Source organism: Haliotis asinina, chromosome 15, assembly GCF_037392515.1.
Source record: "Haliotis asinina isolate JCU_RB_2024 chromosome 15, JCU_Hal_asi_v2, whole genome shotgun sequence".
Lineage (NCBI taxonomy): Eukaryota > Metazoa > Mollusca > Gastropoda > Lepetellida > Haliotidae > Haliotis > Haliotis asinina.
Window position 1 is genome coordinate 22464287 of NC_090294.1, and position 22459 is coordinate 22486745.

Consider the following 22459-nt stretch of genomic DNA (forward strand, 5'->3'; position numbering starts at 1 on the left):
ATATTTCATCTGCACAGATATATATTACTTTTTCTCATATGCTCACAAAATGGAATATCCCCTACTTTTTTTGAATGGTGTATAATAATGGGCCAGCAAACATACCAGTCCATCATAACACAATGACCGTATCAGCAAATCTTCAAAACCCAGACTTGCAACTTTTGATAGCCTAACTATTCATTTTTAAAACAAGAGTCATCAGACGATGACATATCCCCCAGCACCCACATATTTGAAAGGACAAATCATCTGAGTTACTGTAATGTTTTCTTAGATTAAGTTTGAATCATTTCCATGGAAGTCATGAAAAATATTAATGCCATATATCTGTAAACAGCACAAGGCAACACTTCAAGATCTGTCTCATATATCTGCCAAGATCTGATGAAAGAAATGAAATGGTTTTGTGCTCCAGAAACAAAGCCCATTCCTCCATTTTGAGACTAAGTCCGAATCATTGCCATGGAAACCCAGAAAATGATAAATAAAAAAAACCTGTAAATAGCAAAACTCACCACTTTGGGGGTCTGCCTCACATATATGGCAAGTTTAGAGGAAATGAAACACACCTTTCACTTTTGTGACCAAGTCCAACACAATTCCATGGAAACCGAGAAAATAATAAATAACAAAAACCTGTAAATAGCAAAAGGTACCACTTTAGGTTCTGACTGATATATCTATCAAGTTTTGCAGAAAAATATTCAACATTTCTTGAGTTCAGCTCCAGAAAGGAAGCCCATCCCTCCATTAGACTAACAGCAAAACATTCCATGGAAAAACAAAAAAAATACTAACTGCCAATACTCTGTAAATAGCAAAAGGCACAACCATTGGTTCAGATTATTATATCTATCAATTTTGGTTTAAAAATATTGAACGGTTTTTGAGTTAGGTTCCAGAAACAAAATAATTACAGACAGATGGACAGACATACGAGGCTTTGACTATATCCACCCACATTACATGCCGGGGGAATAAGAACTAACAGATACACACTATCCTCAACAGGTTACACAGTACTATTCAGAAATGTCATCATCATGACATTGTTAAAATGAAAAACAAAGCAATGGCTGGTGTCAACTTTAAGCGTTTATTTCAACCTGTAGTTCAACAAAACATCCATACCAAAGGTTTAGAAGCTCACCTTCCAAACATCTTTCACCTATAGTTATGGCAACTTTTTGGTTTTGTAACCAAAATATAATTAAACTGTTGATGAAATTTTCAATACAGTAAATGAAATGGTTTTGCAATTCAGGAAGGTCGGACACAAACATGTCAATATAAATATCTTGATAAGATGTCACAACGGCCATTGTTGTTTAAAAAACACATTTGGCAGGCATATCAATGTTCTTCCCTCTGATTTTTTTCCTGGCTCGCTAAATGGGTAAACCGTACACTTTTCTGGTCAGAATCTCTAAACAATTATATGAATCGTAAGGCTTTGCATTCAAATACTTAATGTTCTAAGCCAGTGTACATAAGTGAGGACAATGACAAGACTAAATTCACCTGCATCTTTCATACTTACATGGATTGAGCATGTTGTGACCCACTGAACAAGTAACTTCATCTAAAACCAATATTACATCAAATATACATCTATCATTCTGAGTGGATAAGTTATCTTCAGCTTATATCCCTGCAAAAGGAATACCTGTGCTCTACCTGCCTCCTTTATCTATGAACATCACATGTTAACGACACATTTTTTGTTCATAAACCCTTTATCATTAACAACATAATTAATATGATTGCCTCTTTTTTTTAAACTTTTTTATTGGCAAATGTCGACAAATGCTACATATTGCAAGGTGAGCTCCCATATAAGGTAAGACATCCATCCACCCTCAATTTACAGCTTAACAAAAGAAGCAACCTTTTACAGGTGCCAGACATTCAGTTTACTTTCATACAACATTCCCACTATTGTGTACAAAAGGAGCTTTTCTTCAAGGACAAAACATACGAAAATATCAGTTGTGCTGGATTTCACTACTGGCAGCTAAAGGAAGCACTATTATTACCTTCGAGTTGAAACTGTTCACAATTTACTGACATTGAATATACTTCATGCCACTTTATTACTACCCATATATTACCTCAGACTCAGGCTCAGGCTCAGGCATGAACTAAGCGTATAGCCAGTATATGAGCTACCTTAGATATCATGTTTGAAAGAGATATGAATATTTTCTGTGACATCTGAATTTCAATATTTTATTGATTTTTCTGTAATACAATATTTTGTATTAACTATGGTATATTACTGGCCCTGTAAGCCCTTTGTACAAAATGAAAAATTCAGTTATTCTAAACATATTTACAATTCTCGTATCTTGTAAAACACTGGTTCACAGTGTACAATCTGAAATAAAAGTATCTGTTTATGTAAAGGATGAAGAAAATTATACAATGAACATGAACAAAAGCACATGATGTTGATCTCACATAAACATAAACCTTAAAGGTGAGAGATCAGTCAGTCCTAATTTCCTACAGACAAATTCCCATGGGTGCAATATAAAATTGCAGTGATAATTATGTATATGGTGAGTGAGTTTAGTTTTACACCCCTTTTAGCAATATTCCAGCAATATCACGGCAGGGGACACCAGAAAATGGGCTTCACACATTGTAGCCATGTGGGGAATTGAACCCAGGTCATTGGTGTGACAAGCTTTAACCACTAGGCTACCCCATAAATTTTGAACACGCTATAACAGATGAACCCATACACTGTATAAGTCAGTTCATGGTGCTTATTTGATGCAGGGACAATACAAAAGGGACATTAATGAATGAATGTGTCTCTTCTGCAGAATTTTTAACAGGACTTTCCTATGCTCTCTGCTGACAAACCAAAGTTCACAATACAAGTGAAGGGATTCAAGGGATTTAAACATATGCCTACACTCCCGGTACCTGTAACACATAAACTACAACTACACATCGAAGAGGCAAATATCTTTCACGTTTGTTTTCTTATTTGCTGATTAATGTTTCAATCAGCAATATTCCAGCTACATGGCTCAATCTGTACATAATCAAGTCTGGACTAGACAATCTTGTGATCAACAGCTTGAGCATCAATCTACTCAACTGAGATATGAATATCTTTTATGTCACTACCATATTTTGGCCAGTACGTACAGCTTTTCAAATGATGACTGATCGCCCCTAAATCTATAATGACAAGATAAAGCCGAGAGCATAGTGTACCTGAACCTCCCTTCATACTGCAGGGTGACAACACTGATCACATCCTTGATATCTCCAGGGTATTTGTTCAGATGAATCTCCACAATACCCTGGATGCATCTACGGCTTGGCCCGAAAATTTTATTACCTCCCTTTGCTGGCTTCGCACTCTCACAGTAGCCAATCAGCTAAGCTGCCGTTACAACTGAACTTGCCAGTGTCAACAAAGTTAGCGATCACAACTGCAAAGGTTTGTTTGCAGTGTGATTCAGATTTAGGGGAAATCATGCAGACACACTGATAAGTTCGAAAATTAAAAAAAAATATATGCAAGAACTCCTGCCTCTTTACAAGAACCTGTGCATGGTTCATGTTGCCAAGTTTAATCACTTGGATATTTAAAAGGCAGAAATGAGTTGTGTTTGGTTTGCAGTGTATAGACTTGATTGGACGAAAACCAGCCAGGGAGGTAATAATTTTATCATGCTTAGCTGTAGATGCATCCATGGTATAGTGGCCACTTATCGTAACATATACACTGGAGATATCAAGGATGCACTGAACAAAACACAACGACAAATCATCATGATCACTTCACTGCAGTTTACAAAATAACAATGCTCTACTTTTTTAGACATGTAGAGGTAGGGGTAAACACAAGAGGAGAACTGGAGTAAACGTTGTGTACAATCCAATGCTCAAAATCAAATGTGACACCATTGCTTATCACTCTGTAAAAGCATAATTAAGAGCTCTGGTTTAAACTACATTATATTTTTAAAAAAAACAGAAAATCTTAAACGCACAATGTCAAATCACATTTACTTAAAAATACACAATGCATTTCTCTCACTAATACTACCTATCAGCTGGTCAGACCTTCTACCGGTCAAACATTATTTCAAGTCAGTTATGGCTCTAGGACCACTCTTAACGAATATCCCACACACTATTTGTGATGAAGGCCACTCTAACAAACACTGACAACACATCTCAGGACAGTTTTCGATGTAAAGAGAAACTGTTTACATTCCATATTTGGCAAGTAATAAATGTTTGGAAGATGTTCACCTTGAACTCTCAAGTATCAATTTCAGGCAAGTTGTAAGGGATATCAAGTCTTTTACTGTATTAATAGAAAGATAAAGTGAGTGCATTTTCCCTGAATATAAAAATATGGAACAAAATATTGTCAAAACTGCATGATGATGTGAACTTAACTTCTTTCACAAACAATCTGAGCAATGGATATGTCTAGAATAACAGACTTTGCATTGATAATTATCTCCCATTAACAGCTACCAATTCACTTGGTTTTCCTACATCACTGTTCTGTAGTGTTTAATTTATTCGTTAAAGACAACAAACTAAACAGAAAAAAAATAAGTTTACAAAAAATCATCTCCATCATTGATACACTGCACACTGTCTCTACATGAAATATATCTTGTACACATCACTAAATATTTCAGGCAAATCACTCAAAATTGAAAATACCCATTAAACGTGCTCCTGTACCTCATGCTATCAACAATACGTGAAAAAATACCCACAGAACATACTCTTGCACCATGACTCTGATTGCACTCAGGGTCCTACCATTTCATATTCTGTAAGGAGAATTAAAATGTTATTACCAGACAGAATATCTTTGGTAACTGATTCAAGTCAGAGAATTATTTTCAGTTAAGAGAACTGAAAAATTATATTTTCTACCAGAACACTTGTCATTATACACAGCATATCTGTGATCCAAAAAAGTTTCCCTCAAGGTAAGTTCAGTAAGTTCAGATCCCATTCAGAATATGCAGTGGTGAACCCCTTATGTAGTATGAAAAAAATGACTAACAAATTTTACACCAACTCATATTTGTTAATATATTAGTGGCAATGAGTGCAATAAAATGTCAACACCTTGCTGGCATGCAAGCCATAAAACCATGTGGTTGATAGTACAAGCAGTGAACATCTAATGTACAACAAAGAATCCTCACATCATGGCTGACACTTAGCCTTCCGTGGTAAGAACATATAATTTCAACCCAATCCTCTCCCTGTCCATAAGGACTACAATGCTTAAGGAATATTCTACCATGGCTATGTGAAATGCGTGAATTTGATTGGTCAATCAATAAAAGTAGACACTATCAATTTCGCTACGCGTTCGGTTCCAAATGAAATTTAGAGACTATCAATTCTGCATAACATTCATCTAATTTCCCAACACAGTACGTTTATCTCCTAATTTAATATGCTGTTTTTATGGTTATGTATGGCCATACTTTCACTTTCACAGACCATGGTTGTTTTCAAACCTTTTGAATACAATGTCTTCGCATTCAAAATGTATAAAAAATCATCATATGCTCATAGTAACGAAAATGGAAACACTTGAAAGCACAAGTGTTCTGTTATTCTTTACCAGATTTCTTCACAAGGTAAGTCTTGCAATGTGAACGAAATTCTGGAAATAAATAAACACCTGTAATGTCATGTTTTGCCTTATTTGTTTCTATGAGTATGATACGGGATCAGAACTTAACCATCCCCTATCCATTTCCTTATATCCTGAAATCCACTTAATCAAGAAAGTAAACTTTAAGACAATCTACTGTTAGGAACACTTATATCAGTTTCAAATATCTGTGCATCAAATACTAAATAACAGCCCCAAATCTGGACCTCCTCAATAAACAACAGTATGAAATACCAAAACAAAAACACTGGATCAGGAAGACGACTTTGCAGGGTATATGGCACACTTAACCAAACACCTTTGACTGAGCAGGTATTTACAACTTAAGTTATAATTTATGTCTGATGTTCCAAAAAAAAGTCAATTGTATGTCATATGATACAGTTTATTTACAACACTGCATATGATTAAGAAGGCAACTTGAATTTGTTATCATTCTTTGAGGATTAAAATATTTTTCCTGGGCAAATTAAGTATAAATTGCCAAACCAACGATGCACATTTTACGTATGTATGACTGAAAAAACACAAAACGTTTCATTCCATTTCTGACTCTTGGTTATGTTCACTCTGGAATGCTATGAAGTTTCGCGACCTCTTGCACAGATATACTCCAAATCAGGTTCATGAGAAACAATGACCATTTGATTATAAGCACAATCTGAAATAAATATACCCTCAGTACGCTTGTATTAACAAACATTTTTCTGCTATGGACGTTTTAATCATGATAATCACAAATAAAAAAATTAATACTTTTTGGACACATACCTAATACAACTGATATTTTTAAGCAAAATCATTTTTCATTTGGTTTACCTTTCACTGCAACAAATAAAGAAAAACACTGTTTTGAAAACAGAAAAATGAAAAAAAAAACCCAGCTTGCTCAAAGGACTAAAACTACTAAATTTTGATTGAATTAGACATTTGTGAAATATGGAGTTGGTAGCTGAGTGCACAGTCTATACAAAGAAGCTAGCAGTCTAACTAAACTTAGCCCCAGTGTTATTCATTACACTCATACGCTGGATCTAACAAAACCTAGCAGAAGGTCACATCAGGTATTGCATGTGTATCAGGAACCTTTGCAGACTGATCATCATTACAAATGTGGAACTGTTCCTTACCAGCACCTCCAAAGGTTGTAATCAATATACATCATGATGCATGATACAAAACAAAACAAAATCATCAGAAAATTACAGATGATGGTTTTGACTAACAGCAAAGTTGAAAGGTGAGAGTTACACTTTGGAGCTCTATGATTAATATTATTGGAAACATGGCTGCCCATTCCTGACTTGTTCTGTACAGTTATCTTGATGATCACTGTCATCTGCAGGACTGTACATAACTGTCCAGTTGTCCTGCCTTCTTGCATATTGTTCTCATATACATAACCCCAAAAAATATTTTAATACAGATTAATTCGGAGTAAGTTAGATTTCTGAACTCCAAAGTACAGGAAGTGAAATATGTATCTATGTTAATTACGTTTTCAAAATGGCAATCCATTTGAAAAAGAAACAACAATGAACTTCAGTTAAGTTGGGATTTGATCACTACTTTGAACCACAACATGTGTCAGAAAAACAAAGTAAAAAATATGTTTGCAATTCTGAAATCTTGCATCAATCCAATCTACTACACACTAGAAAACAGTGGTACTCCAATGACTCACCACCACCATTAACACTTCTGGTTTGGAAACATAACAGGTAGTCTAAAGTCATACTTTTCCATGTCATACTGTATAAAAAAAGATGTATTCGTACAATGCATGTCTTGCCTACTATCATTCACCCAACCAACAATATACAAATATACAAAAATACACTGTTTTGAATGCGTTGTTACTTAAAAACCCCATTACCTCTTTTTCAAAGACGTTTCTGAATTCCTAAAAGATCCTAAGTAATCACTTGACAACACAAACATTTTTTTGTCCAACCCTATCTTTTTAGCACTTAATAAAATAAATATCCACCAGGTAACGGGTTTAGTAAAATCTTTTTCGGGAGTAATCCTGGTTACGCTGAAAAACAACAAAGCCAACAATCCCACAGACACTGATGCCAATGAGGATGAGGAAAATCACAACAAACAGCTTCCACCCAGTCAGACTGCCCAGGATATATGACCCTTTGTTGTCATCAACACGATCTGTGGACAGAATAACAACATTTCTCAGCGAAATTACAACATTTAGTGTCTGCTATTTGTCTCCTTGACTACAGGGAAACATCACACTCACACGTTTCTCAGCCATCCAACAATCCAGACTACTCTATTAGTTCAGTTGTCTCCGTCCAGTTACAAGAAGATGTTGCTGGGACTTATTTCTGAAGCGAGGCTGATTTGTCTCACAGACTGTTGGGATACATCACACTCAGACATATCTCAGTCCTAGAATGATGGGCGGTGGTGTTATCTACCAAGCCACTGAGCCAGACTACCTGAGATACTTAGACAACAGGTTTTATTTGATTTTAGTTTAGGATATTTATATATCGCACATATCCATGCAACTATTGCTTGCTCAATGCAATCGTATTGGTTTCCCTCGACCACTGGATGTCAGTCTCAGCGTCACATTGTATTATCAATCTTAACTCCCTTGGGAGTATATAACTCTTGCTGCAACTAGGTTGTTGGGGACCAGTTATGAACCAGGGCATCTTTGTATGTGAAAACAACTGTAACTGATCATATATCACAAAGTTTACAAGAGGTATGTTATAAACAGGTGTAAAGGAAAAAACTGGCACTGTAGCTCACCAGACTATTTGTAAAATTTTAGATCATACACATGTAATTAGACTGATAGAGGTCACATAAGGATCTCATGGATAGTGCCAAATCATTGTAAAGCCATTGTACATGTTTTACACAGTGCACTGACAACATGTCTCAATACTGATTTTGTTCAGTTGAGTGACAAATCATATTTGTTTACTTTACAATGACCTGCAGAGTGAGTAATTGAGTGAGTTTAGTTTTGCACTGCACTCAGCAATATCCCAGCTGCATAGCGGCGGTCTGTAAATATTCAAGTCTGGACCAGACAATCCAGTGATCAACAGCATGAGCATCGAGCTGTGCACTTGGGAACCAAATGTGTTAATGAAGTTAGCTAGCCTGACCACCCGACCCTGCTAGTTGCCTCTTATGAAAAGCATAGTTGCTGAAGACCTATTAAACCACGACCCTTCATGGGTCATGACCTTCAGGAAATGATGATGGATTCAAAGATGTTATTGATGTCATAAAATAATAATATCCAGACAACTATATTAATTTTAATGTAACAAAACACATAAAGAAAAGCATTCAGGGCCCCATTTCACAAAACTCTCGAAGGCCTAAGATCTTGTAACCTTTCTCGTAGCATCCGCACCTCCTATGTTACAATATAAGAGATATGAATGCTACAAGATAAGTTACAAGATCTTAGGCTTACAGGAGTTTTGTGAAACAGGGCCCTAATCTGATCAATTAGTTCTGAGTATACTTTTATGACCTCTTTTCAGAGTACCATATCATTGACATCCAAAAAATATGTTTGAATGAGGAAATATTTGTGTTTTCTGTATGTATACATATACTCCTGTGTAACTGTGATGAGATTACCAAGATCCTTACCTCTTGGGGCCTCCATATGGTCTGCTACTGGCAAGCCGGTATAGGGTGGCTCAGTTTTCTTTTCCTGAAATTACACCAGGACATGTTATCATGGTCAAAGCTGAAGCTGCTGAATCCATTATAAGATGCTGAATAGTTTGGACTAACATATTTGGGTAGACTTACAGAATACCAGCCATATTGTTTGCCCTAAAGATGGAAGGTATCTGGTGTTCTGTAGCCATACCCACAGGGGCTTGTATTGCTGAAAATAATATGTCCTACGTCCAACAGGCACTATTTTTCACGAATCAGAGAGCAGCTCGTCGTTGGTGCGAGTCTTTGTGCACGTAACATCCCTTTCCTTCTATATATGTGTATGGATATCAGTGTAAGCTTGTTGGACCTAGAACGCATTATTTTCAGCAATACAAGCCCCTGTGGTCTTACCTATATTTGAATGAAACAAAATGAATTCTGCATATTCGATTTCCACTAACTTGAGATTCATTACACAATAAAGCGACATGTTATTGTTTATATGTAAGAATAAAGAAGGCATGATATTCAAAGACTACCATGATAATCAATGCTAATCTGGTGAGGTGAGTTCAGGTGAGGTGAAATGAGGTTTCACCAAAGAATATGTGACAACGTACATGCATGTGTAAGTGGGGTTGTAGTAGCTCAGACTGAATTGAGAGTGCTAAGTCACTGAGATACCATGCTGCAGTTCAGCAATGAATACACTCAGACACATCATACTGACCAGTCCTTGTTGTACCCATTAATGCCGAGCATCAGGCAGGGACCAACAGTACCATCTTTTAACATCTGTTGGTATGACACTGACAGGATTCAATTCAACAACAACAGGTAAGGTTAGTGCAAATCTGGCATTTGAAACAAGCTTCTGCATTGTGACAACTTTTAAAGTAAAACATTTTTCACAAATACTGTTGGTGTTTTAGTCATCTGTCACTGGCTTTCGTAACTGCAATGTCTAGCCGGCCCTAAATTGATGTCTTGCTAAAAAGCATAACAGTTCAGCTATCCATGTATATCCACCATCCTCCTGTTTAAAAAAATACCAACCAGAACAGCAAAAATTTAACACTTGAAGTGAAGGTACAGTAGCTCACCAAAACATATTGTAACAGGCAGTACATATGTCCAAATGCTGTTTGAGAGTTGATTATGTATTAAGGTTCATCACCTGATGAAGGAGTAAAGGTATACTCCGCAACATTGCTCCTCATAATAAACGAGTTGACATCCATAAAACTCTCTTCTTTCTAGTAGCCTTATATTCAGATATTTTTTCCATGCATGGCCATGATTTCACACTAAGGAGTGATGGATAATATTCCATTACAATATTCGTGAGTGCATGAGTGAGTGAGTGAGTGAGTTAGTGAGTGAGTGCCACCTTGAACAGTATTTCAGTCATATCCTAGTGAGTGAGTAAGTTTAGTTTTATGACACCCTCAGCAATATTCCAGCTATATGTCGACTGTCAGTAAATAATCGAGTCTGGTCCAGACAATCCAATGATCAACAGCATGAGCATTGATCTGCGCAAGTGGGAACTGATGAGTCAACCAAGTCAGCGATCCTAGCCACTCGATTCTGTTTGTCGCCGCATATGACATGCATAGTCACCTTTTGTGGCAAACATGCATTGCCGAAAACCTTTTACACCCCAGATCTTCAGTCAGTTAAATGTGACAGGAAATCATGATGCAATGCATGTCTCAGAGCAAAGATATATGCATTAACACTGATCAGTGTAGTTAAACAGGTGAACTCTGTTATACTCACTGAATCTGTTTCTTTATCCAAATCATAAAGTTTCATAGAAATAATATCATGATTATCTGAAATAAAAGAAACATTTGTAAATAGTATGTAAAAACAATCTGTACACAGAATGTATCTGCAGTGAATGGGACTTTACACCACTACTAGAAATATTCATTCCAAATCATGGCAGGAGAAATCAGCTTCTAACAAAAGTGAGTGAGTGAGTGAGTTTAGTTTTATGCCTCACTCAGCAATATTCCAGCTATATGGCGGTGGTCTGTAAATAATCAAGTCTGGACCAGACAATCCAGTGATCAACAGCATGAACATCGATCTGCGCAATTGGGAACCGATGACATGTGTCAACCAAGTCTGCAAGCCTGACCAGCCGATCCCATAAGCTACCCAATAACCATACAAAAGCTGTTTTAATGGTAATATTGCTGACTAGCAGAACTTTCATCTAAATGATATGATCTCCCTGAATGTTCATTTGCATTTTCATGCTTACCAGCCAAAGGTACACATCAGTCTCTTTAATACAATACAATGACAACACATAATTATAATGATCCAATCGTTAAAGTTTGAGAACATACCTCACTCCCTGTCACTACATTAGGTCCAATGGAACATGAGTAGAGTTTCATATCATGTTATCACATGTTACTTTTTTTGTTAGAAAACACCATGCTGGCTTCAGTCAAGTCCAATAATGGCAGTTGACATCACAATTATCTCCACTACACCAATGTAAAACACTAAACCTGAGTGACAAGAATTCTCCCTCAGGCATAAGGACACAAGTCAACAGAGTGAATAACAGTGACAAGATGGCCAGCCAAAACAGGGCAGTCATGAACAGACTAATGTTAAACTTCTATGGATTATTTCAGCATGGACATTAAACTAACCTGCTAAGTCCCCTGTTGCGGCCGTCACACCAAAGTAATAACCTACAGGTAACCTGATTCCCTTCACTAGAAAACACTCAGCCCAGCTATTCTTATTGGCAATATCTGTAGAAACCTGGAACAGGAAAATAATGCTATACTCTTACAAACATGATAAACATGAGTGAGTGAGTGAGTTTAGTTTTATGCCGCACTCAGCAATATTTCAGCTATATGGCGGCGGTCTGTAAATAATCAAGTCTGGACCAGACAATCCAGTGAGCAACAGCATGAACATCGATCTGCGCAATTGGGAACCGATGACATGTGGCAACCAAGTCAGCGAGCCTGACCACCCGATCCCGTGAGTCGCCTCTTACGACAAGCATAGTCGCCTTTTATGGCAAGCATGGGTTGCTGAAGGCCTTTTCTATCCCGGGACCTTCACGGGTCTGATAAACATGAAAACAGATATTTATTATGAGTATGAGTAAAGACTTAAACAGCTTTTAACCGTATTATCAGAGAATTCAGTGACAGATATCAAGAGCTTTAATTCTTCATTATCAGGATACAATGACATGGATTAACCAAAAGCAGACGAAAAAATCCTACATGTTGCCTTTAATGATAGGCAGATTGCTTCAACAGCTTCAAACGGCACAGATTTAACATGTTCATGTGTTCAAAACAAGATTTTCAGATGATAAATCACTGCAACTGTGTTCCAAATAGATGAAAAGGGTAGATTGTGGATCACTTCAAGGCATGAAACATCCAAACTTGTTAAGCGCTAAAATATGTAATTATGTCAAATTTACAAACTGTCTGTATCTGATTAAAAAATATGAATGAACACATCAAAATAACGAGCATAAAACTGATGATGCTGATCCTGTTGTTGTTAACACATAAATTCCTTACCTTCAACTCATTATTTTCATATCGAATAGCGAGGAAGGTGTCATAGTCCTTGTTACGGAACTGGGCTTCACAGCCTGAAATCTGTGTGTGTGTTCCATCTGTGTCATGATCGTAGGACAGGGAACCGTTATTCACCATTGCGGAGATGTATGGATGTTGGTGCTGAAAACAACATGCATGTTAGCATATGTATGTCAGCAAATCACAGCTATCATATGGTCATACATGAATAAAGTGAGCTTAGTTTTGCGCTGCTTTTAACAATATTCCAGTAATGTCACAGCTGAGGACACAAGAAATGGGCTTCACAAATTGTACCCAGGGATTTTCCTGTGATGAGTGTACACTTAAGCACTAGGCTACCGCACCACCCCATTAATATAACAGTACATTGGTCATGTCCATTCACACGCGTTGTTTTTCATCATGGCATTTTCAAAATCATTCAAATCATATTAATTCAGATTCAGAGTCATAGACTAATACAGGTCTCAGAAGACAATATTTATAATTACAAATAACTTTTTTCAATGCATCCATCACACCATCATTTTGGTCGTCTTAACACAAAAAATACATTTCTTTCTATAGTTGTTCACAATGCAGAATGCCAATATAGGCATACCCTTTGCACATGTGTGAAGGCACGAAAGCTGTCACTTCCTTCAAATAATACAACATGCAAGATACACTGCATCCCCGATATCTTCAGGGTATACATTCTGATTAGTCTCCACTATACCCTGGATGTATCTATGACTCAGCCTGATAAATTTAGGTAAACCTGTAGAGGTTTCCAATTATTTGAAGAGAATCGGTACATATATGCATTTTCTGCTGCCGGAAAATGTCATGTGACAGTTGTATCAATGTTTCAATAAAATATTGTACAATAAACAAAAAGTCTTTTTCGTTTATTATACGGCCCCTCACCACGTGGAGTCACCCCTCTGCCGCGCATGCGCAGGCAACCGGGTAAGCATCCAAGGCCGTATCATCATTCCTTCTGCTGTCACCATTCAGATAAGAACTGGAAAGTATTAAAGTCATTCAACTCTATGCGTAATCTGAAGATATCTGAGTCTTCCGCGAATGTATGGTGGGTTTATTAGTTCATTAATAGAGAACAGAATGTTTTATTTAAAACTGGAGTTGAATTGTTTGTCAGTGACTTTTGTATTTGCACTGGCTTTCCCATGGGATACACACGTGTTGCTTTCTCATGACGGGAAGTCGACGCCCCCGCGTGTTGAAGCAATGCCTCTAGTACCAATTCGTTCATGTCGCGGGTGTCCACTTAATTTTCAATGTTTTATACGTGTTAATTGTGTGCTGCAGTGTAGGCTGTCAGCTTACACTTGGCATATTGGCTTTCAGGCTTTTATGGCCTGTTCCACTTGTGGTACCAACATCCCTCCACAAGACATGCAAGATAAATGTATGTGCTGCTTGGAGAAGGCGGGCCATGAGCCCAAGGTGTGTGAATTATGTTAAGGACAAATTGAACTGAATTAAGGACGATCTCTTTGAAAAAGAATTATTACCTCCTTTGGGTGGCTTTTTATCCAATTAAGAGTCTACACTGGGAAGTTGAGCAAACCAATCACAACTCACTTCAGCTTTTTCAATTATCTAACCAATTAAACTTAACAACACAAACCATGCAGAGGTTCTCTGAAAGAGGTAGGAGGAGTTGACACTTGCAAGCTTGGTATAAATGGCGGCCAAACTGATTGGCTACTGTGAGAATGTGGAGCCAACAAAGGGAGGTAACATAATTTTCAGGCTGACCCATAGATGTGTCCAGGGTAATAGTGGAGACTTATCTGAACGTATACCCTGAAGATATCGAAGATGGATACACTGGGGCTACTAGGGATTCGGAGCAGCTAATTAAGATCCATACAGGGTTTTGGACAATGAACAAAAAACACAGTACTGTGCTGTTGTAACAAAGGGTTAAACAAAAAAAACAGAACAGAAAAAGGGTATCTCATAACACATGGAACTTCTAAACTTATAGTCTGAACTATTTTCCTTCTCTCTGTCAACTGAAACATCAGTTTGAACGACCGCTGCATGATCTAACTCTGTATTTCAAAGGTTTCAAGTGTGACCTTTTTTGTTAGTAGTCTATCTAGAATCATGTCACCACTCACCAGTGATAAGAAACATATCCATATTTCTACTTTTTGGACATATTTGCTCAAAGTTACAGCTCTGAAATTTACTGATAATTGATTGATACTCAGTTAATAATTATCAGTCTATAACCTGTATCAAAGCCTGCAGGATTACTTACCATTACATCTCCTGAAAACTTACATTATGTGGCCCATTGTGGTTGCTGTATGTGTCCAAGAAGATGGCCAGTCCAATAAAATTATCCTTGCTGCCAAAGATAGAACCTGTCACAGAAATAGTCACATAAAGCATCATTTTATCACCTTCACAAGCCAGTAATGAAGTGTACTGACTTAAAAAAACAATTACAATTTTAAACACCAGTACTGAAGTAAAGAGATTTCAGATCTGCTCCAAGTCCAGTACTCGATCCAAAGTCGGCAGCAAATTTCAGTTAAAATTCCCTGAGTGGAATTAAAAGTTTCCAGGTTCACCTGTTCATGATACCACATACACAACTCCACAAGAGTGGGCAATATCATTCTATGTTGATGTTACAGAACCTTAAATGAAATATGTACATGTTATTTGACAAAACTCAGGTTCATTCTACATGATAACATTCAACAGGACACATTTTGGCAATAACAGTTCAAATCCTCTGGCAAATGTGTTTCAGTCTTATGTGATTCATTAGACACCTTGTCATGCTCAGCATCTGGCCTGTTCAGACAGCAATGAATTTTTTCTCAGTACATTTCCATTTTCAACAGTACTGTACTATAGCCTTATGATGTCTATCATTGTCAATGGCTATCTTTCAAAGCCGATTTTTGTAAGTTAATGCACCCATGAGTAAATCCATTCTTAACGTATCATTGCCACCACTAGTCTAATAACCAACGAACTACATATAATTTTTACCGGTACACTATACCACTGAACCGACAGCATTTGAGATTACTGGTACATGGCATATTTTATCAGTAAAATACTGGTGAATACCGGTAAAGAGAAACACTGACTCAATACACTGACACAAAACAACTGTGGAACTCGTCATGAAACTCTTCATTACAAGGTAAGTTAACGTGTGTATACATCTCAAAACATAAACAATGAGTACGAGTACAATAATTAAGGGGAAGTAACTCTAATATTACACACCCATCTGCATTCTTTCCCTGGTGTACCAAATGGCGAGTCCATCACCGAACAGGTTCTTCCCAGACCCATGAATCTTGAACTGAATATGCAGCTCCCAGTTCCTCACAAAGCATGGCTGTAGACAAACACTGTGTCACTCAAAAAAACTATTCCATGAAAAGTTGTAAATTTGCATGAATCAATAAAAAAAGAGAGATTTCTGAACATGTTAAAGAAATGCAACAAAGGACTCTGATCCACCATGGGACCTAGGCATTGTACTTGTAACAGTGCTGTGTGTCCAGTTGAGATATACTTCCTGTGCAAAACATGGTAAAATTGAGCTTTCTGCATGGTCAGACAAACAAAAAACTTTGAATGTTTGAATGACTTTGAAATTTTGAACAAAGCTTGTGGCACTGCTCATCTCTCTGTTCAAACCTAGTTCCAGGTGAAACATTGACCACATTTACTGGTTAAATGCACATCAGGTGACATCAAAATATTTGAAGGTCAATACACATGCAGTTTATCCTTCACATCCTATCACATCAGATATGCCCATAGTCGACATCACAAAAATCAATGAGGATTAAGAAAACAATGTAATTATTTGACCAAGTTATTTTATGGATTTAAGCTTCTTTATTCTTTCCAACACAACCTATCAGGATCATTACAAATCCCTTCATCAGCAACACTGTGTCGGAAAGAATAAAGAAGCTTAAACCCATAAAAATACCTTGTCATGTATAACAACTTCTAAATCAGTAAATGCCACTAAAAGACATCAATGTAATTATTGTTAGCCTGGTTGTCATGCCAAGAATCACACAGACAGATTGCATCTGTTAGATCAGGCAGATTTATGGACAAGTTTACATATTGCATATTTTATCACATAACACGCACAGTGGCAAAAATATTGTCAATTTCACGTTTTGGCAAAATGTTTGGTGAACTTACAGCTGTGTTCCAAATGGCTCCTTGTAGACTCTGGTGGTCACTGGTCAGTCGGATGTACTGATTGGTTACCAGTGTTGACCCTTGGAAGTCCCACAGTGGAACTGACATGCCAGAACCTGCAAACATGGTAACAAAGAATTTATGCATAACATAACATCACAACACCTCTACCTGTTAATTATAGTATTTTTCTGAGAAAAAAACTGCACCTGTTACTGCAGCTCACGTATATATGAAGTCGAAGTGTGGAAGGTCGCAGGTTCAATCCCTGGTGCTTGGCATTAATGGGTATAACAAAAAACTAGTTGGCTCAGCATCAGTATAATGTGTCTGAGTGGGGTATTTATGCTGCATAGTATCTCAGTGAGCTAACACTATAAAAGAAGCCTACTCTGGGCTAGTCAAGCATCCACACATACACATGCATGTCATCATACAAGTGAAATATTCCCAAAGACGACATTAAATACCATTCCACCTCACCTACATATGAAGTCAAGAATATTTATCATCAGTAGAGACACTGAACCCAAGTCACATACAGAACTTATTATGTAACAATATCTTGAGTTACATAACCTATGTACTAAGAATTAAAATACGCATAAAGAAACAGTAAAATCAGATGATCCGAACAAATTATGATCTTGATTACCTAATCACCATGATAGAGATAAAGTATCATTTCAAAGGAGTCGAGACAAGTGACCATCTGGACTGAAAGTGATGAAAAGAACAAACCAACAACAAGGTCAAAATCTAGACTAAGGCAAAATATGGAACGTCCTGACTTCACACTCTATTAAAAATGAATACCAAATTCCATAAAATCTGTAAAAATGATATGAGGCCAGTATATGAACTATGGATTGCAATCATTACCTGTGCAGCAATCATGCTGACAGCAACTTTATTCATCATGTTCAAAATACAAAACACAATTCAACAGTCAATCTATTACCAAGATCATTAAGTGTATTGTTGATAGGGATGATTAAAAATTACATATTTTTATTTATACTCCACTGAACAACACTATCCTCATAACCATGATAAGACTATTCACTTTAGTATATGGTTAGCATGAAAATGAGGGATATATCTACCATATCACAGTATACATGACTGGTGTTTAAATACAAATGATTCACAGATAAGAGCACAAAGGCTTAAATGCCTTCATCCAGTTTTTTTGTATGTATCCTGATGACAACCATGTTGATATTACTGTCATTTGATTACTCCTGGGAGATGGCAATCACGATGGAGCTCCATCTGGCACACCTGCTACTGTCTCCGCCAATGAAGCCATGACAGCAGAACTGCTGATAACAGGCATGCTGGGAAGCTTGTATAAACAATGGATATATGTTTTTACACAATCCATTAATATTTATTGACTTACTTCAATCTCACATTTCGTGCACAAGTACTGTGTGGTACACATACAGCCTAGAAAATGTTGAAATCTGAGCAGAATTATGAAATGGTAATGTAAGCTAATGAAACTAACATAATACATGTGGTAACTTTGTCATATATACTAAAACATGAGTAGACATTAAAACATATTTCACTTCAAGTGAGCCACAGAAGATTGATAAATGTTAACTAAATATCGATCAATTATTGTTATATACTGGAGAAATAGCTTTGAGCAAGACTGGAGAAAAGGCTGAACAAATTAACTGGAGAGTGGTGACATATTTACGAATGGATTACTGACAAAACAGCATAGTGAACATAAATTAAAAGTTGCACATGAATAAAAACCTTACTTTGTGTATTGTGTGAACTGTGAGTAAATTCAGTCGTTACTCTCTTGCAAAAGTTTATGAAAGATATCATCAAGCCACCATTCAAGGACACTATTTTCATATTGATAAGTAACCATAAACATGCTTCCCATCAATGATATTTCTGTTTATTGATCTTTTTTGTCAGCCCTAGTCACAGAGCACTTTACCAGATGAATATATCAAATTATCTTGCATTATTGATCACATGGAAACTGAGAATTGACACAATATTCTTAACTGAGTTCCATGCAAAAGGAATAGGCATAATTGTTCGAATTATTGAAAGATATCGATTAAAATCAATGGCAAGCATCCTAAGTGAATCAAAGTGAAACATCCATAACCTTGGTACTTCCTCATAACCAGATCAATATTTCGTTCCCTCAAAATGAATGAGTTGGGTTTTATACTACTTTTAGCAATATTCCAGCAATATCAAGACAGGGGACACAAGAAATGGACTACACACATTGTACCCATGTGGGGAATCGAACATGGGCCTTTTGCATGATAAGCTAAAGCTTTAACCACTAGACTACCACTCTGGCTACCACTGTGGCCTTCACATTACAATTTCTTTTTACATCTCACCTTCTCCACGTTGTCTGACCATAGTGACATGCTTTCTGATCCCATTCATAACATCCCACATGTAAGGTGTACAACATCAGAAGACTAACCTTTTAACTGATTGACAAATCTACAATGGTGAAGTAAACATCCGTAGCAGATGTATTTGCGTTAGCAAACTGAGCATATCTGCAGATAATATTTGTTCACTCTCTTTTGTGCAACTTACCATTACCACAGTCATATGTATTACTTAAAACATGGCCTAACATATTGTCAACACTGCAGTCTTTCTGGTGCAGCTAAATCACACTTATAGTCTGGTGTGTTTATTACTTGTGCCTTCATCTACAAATCTCTTTAAATAAAATACTTCCAAGGTAAAAATATGTTATTCCAAGTAAATGGATACTTCTTAACATGCACACTAGCTCTACATGTACCATGGCATAGAGATGATTTTTTACAAGTTGTGATCAGGGGATAACAGTATGCATTCAAGGAATAGTTCTTAGTGAGAGCTACCAGGTCTTATGATACATGTTTGCTTGTAGTACTACTCAGGTTTTAAGTAGGTTTTATTGACAGTGAAAACGTACCAGTGAATTTTCATTTTAAAGAAAAATGTAAGTCAAATAAAGTGAAATCAAGAAATGCGAATCTTCATAAATTTACCATGCCGAAAACACTTAAATCTCACAAATTTATAAAACTTAAGATACAAGTTGTTTGACACATGATCAGTGATTGTTGGTTTGTATTACAAGGGAGTGTGCCCATTAAATGAAACACTGACTGAGAATAAGCAGTTTAACACTCATCACACAGCACATGATTCCTGTTCCCACTACAGCGCTTACCCCTCTGAGAGGCACTGTTAACAGTGTTTTGTATATATCTAGTTGCTTTCGAGTATAACTGTTAATCACCTGCTGACATATCACTGTGTTCATGAATTCACATTTGTTACCCTATAATCTAAGAGGTTACATAACCGCAAAGTTCCTAAAGGGTTAAAGAGGGGATACCATGCCTAGGAGTAGGACCCAAGACAACTAAATCCAGGGATGGTGCATGACCATGTCACTTGAGAAGTGAACGACAGAATCGACAATGTGTTCGGATACAATAAGCGTTACAGTAAGGCATGCAATAAATTATACTCTTGCCATGTAATACACCTTCATAAAAACATTCCACAGCGATGTATACATGAGTTTAATAAACGTTGTGCACAATCACATCGTTTCGTCGGTATTCAGACGTAAATTGCGGAAAATGGAAGTGAACGAAATATGGGGGTCTGATTCATGGAACGCGATGACCTGTTGATCTATCTGTTCTTTTGGTTAAAAGGGAACTATAACGCTTTCGACATACCTTGGTATGGTTTCGTCAATGTGTGTTCTCTTCTCAAGTATTCTTGTGATTCCCATTGTCCAAATACAGACAAAATCAGACCGAAGACAACTAAAAGTCTACAACTCTTCATGTGTGCTTCCATGTTGTTCTACCCAAAATGCTTTTAACATCCGGGGCGTGACCATTACTATTAATAGCTGTCTACGTGTCACGTGCATAGGTGCTGGTATTTTCGAAACCACGTGACATATTGCACTAGTTTCGATAGTCTGCAAATATGTTACTGGCCTGTTGGAAAATGTGAAACATTTCAGCTTGAAAAAGCCTATGCTAATAGTTGACTGTAGACAGAAACAATGAAATGGGTAGCAGGTGGATCAATGGGAAAATTATGAAAGAAGATGTAGGTTTGATGATAAGGGCACCATGGGCCGATGGTACGCGCGCAACGAACCTCAGACTAAATAGATATCTTCTATAAGCAGTTGCCTTTGGAGAAAGTAACACATTACAATGTAAAGTATCCAATGTTAAACAGTTCGTGTGGTATTGAATTTCGTACATGCGTATTTGTTCCAGAATATTCAGGAACATATTTCTGCTATAGGCTTTACAAAAGAAAATAATTACCACCTCACTTGGAAATTCTATGTTTATTCACTGGTGGATTATATTCAGTTTGTTATGATACTGATAACTGTAACACGTGGGATCAGTGAGAACGTATAATCCTTGATATAACACATGATGCATCTCCAGGACTTCCAGCTATAGTTGTTATATGTGTTATAACGGGCTGAACGAAACGGACCACTATATATCGGACCAAACACGTGATTTATCTCGTCAAAATATGGATACCATACATGACTATCTTTGTCAGTTAGAGCAGGGATACTCTACAACTATATATAGGCTCCCTGGTTAGAGCTAGGCACAAGGGAAAAACAGTGCAGTTGACATGTCTTGACAAATTTTCAGAGATGAAAATGTAAAACAATCCATTATACAAAATCCATTGTTAAGGTCAAGCTTTCACAATACGTTTAAACGTGGAAATACGTTTATCGCGGATTTGCTTCACACATCAAATGCTTTTGTTTTTAGAAAATACTATCAGCGTATGAATGGACGTTTCTAATATCTTTTATACAAAACTATTATGTAAAAGTATCTGTGTATATATGCTAGCTCATAGCTGTGGATGTTTAACAGATTGCATTACAAGTGGGACAAAACAAGACTCTCTCCCTCCCTGCTCCCCCCCCCCCCCCCTCTCTCTCTCTCTCTCTGCTGTTTTCCTTCTGGCCTAAGAGTTTTAATAGTGGTTATTTTCTATCGCTGTTTGTCGTAGAATCACTATTATAAACATTTAAGAGTACGCCTTAAGAGTTTAAATGCTGCAAAAATGTTGGAGTGAGTGGGTGAGTTTAGTTTTACGCCGCACTCAGCAATATTAAAGCTATATACGCGGCGGTCTGTAAACAATCGAGTCTGGACTAGACAATCCAGTGATCAACAGCACGAGGATCGATCTGCGCAAGTGGGAACCGATGCCA

The 22459-nt window shown here is 37.0% G+C and overlaps 1 protein-coding gene across 1 annotated transcript; it reads right to left on the reverse strand.

The window, feature by feature from the left end:
- Positions 1 to 6391: 6391 nt before the first annotated feature.
- Positions 6392 to 21059, reverse strand: LOC137265463 (vesicular integral-membrane protein VIP36-like). The gene is made up of 9 exons (XM_067800866.1): positions 20919 to 21059; positions 17170 to 17285; positions 16225 to 16339; positions 15259 to 15341; positions 12934 to 13095; positions 12031 to 12145; positions 11135 to 11190; positions 9335 to 9398; positions 6392 to 7855 (listed from the first exon to the last, which is right to left on the reverse strand). Exons 1-9 carry the CDS (start codon positions 21040 to 21042, stop codon positions 7692 to 7694), a joined length of 999 nt encoding a protein of 332 aa, XP_067656967.1. The 5' UTR covers positions 21043 to 21059; the 3' UTR covers positions 6392 to 7691.
- Between the last annotated feature and the right edge of the window lie 1400 nt (positions 21060 to 22459).

What these genes read in the sequence shown, in the direction of transcription:
- LOC137265463 (XM_067800866.1), bottom strand. Translation starts at nt 21,042, where the DNA reads ATGGAAGCACACATGAAGAGTTGTAGACTTTTAGTTGTCTTCGGTCTG. An exon ending in GAGCCATTTGGAACACAGCT is followed by an intron (nt 16,340 to 17,169) that starts GTAAGTTCACCA and finishes GTTTGTCTACAG; the next exon opens with CCATGCTTTGTGAGGAACTG. An exon ending in CCATATGGAGGCCCCAAGAG is followed by an intron (nt 7,856 to 9,334) that starts GTAAGGATCTTG and finishes TTCTGTCCACAG; the next exon opens with ATCGTGTTGATGACAACAAA.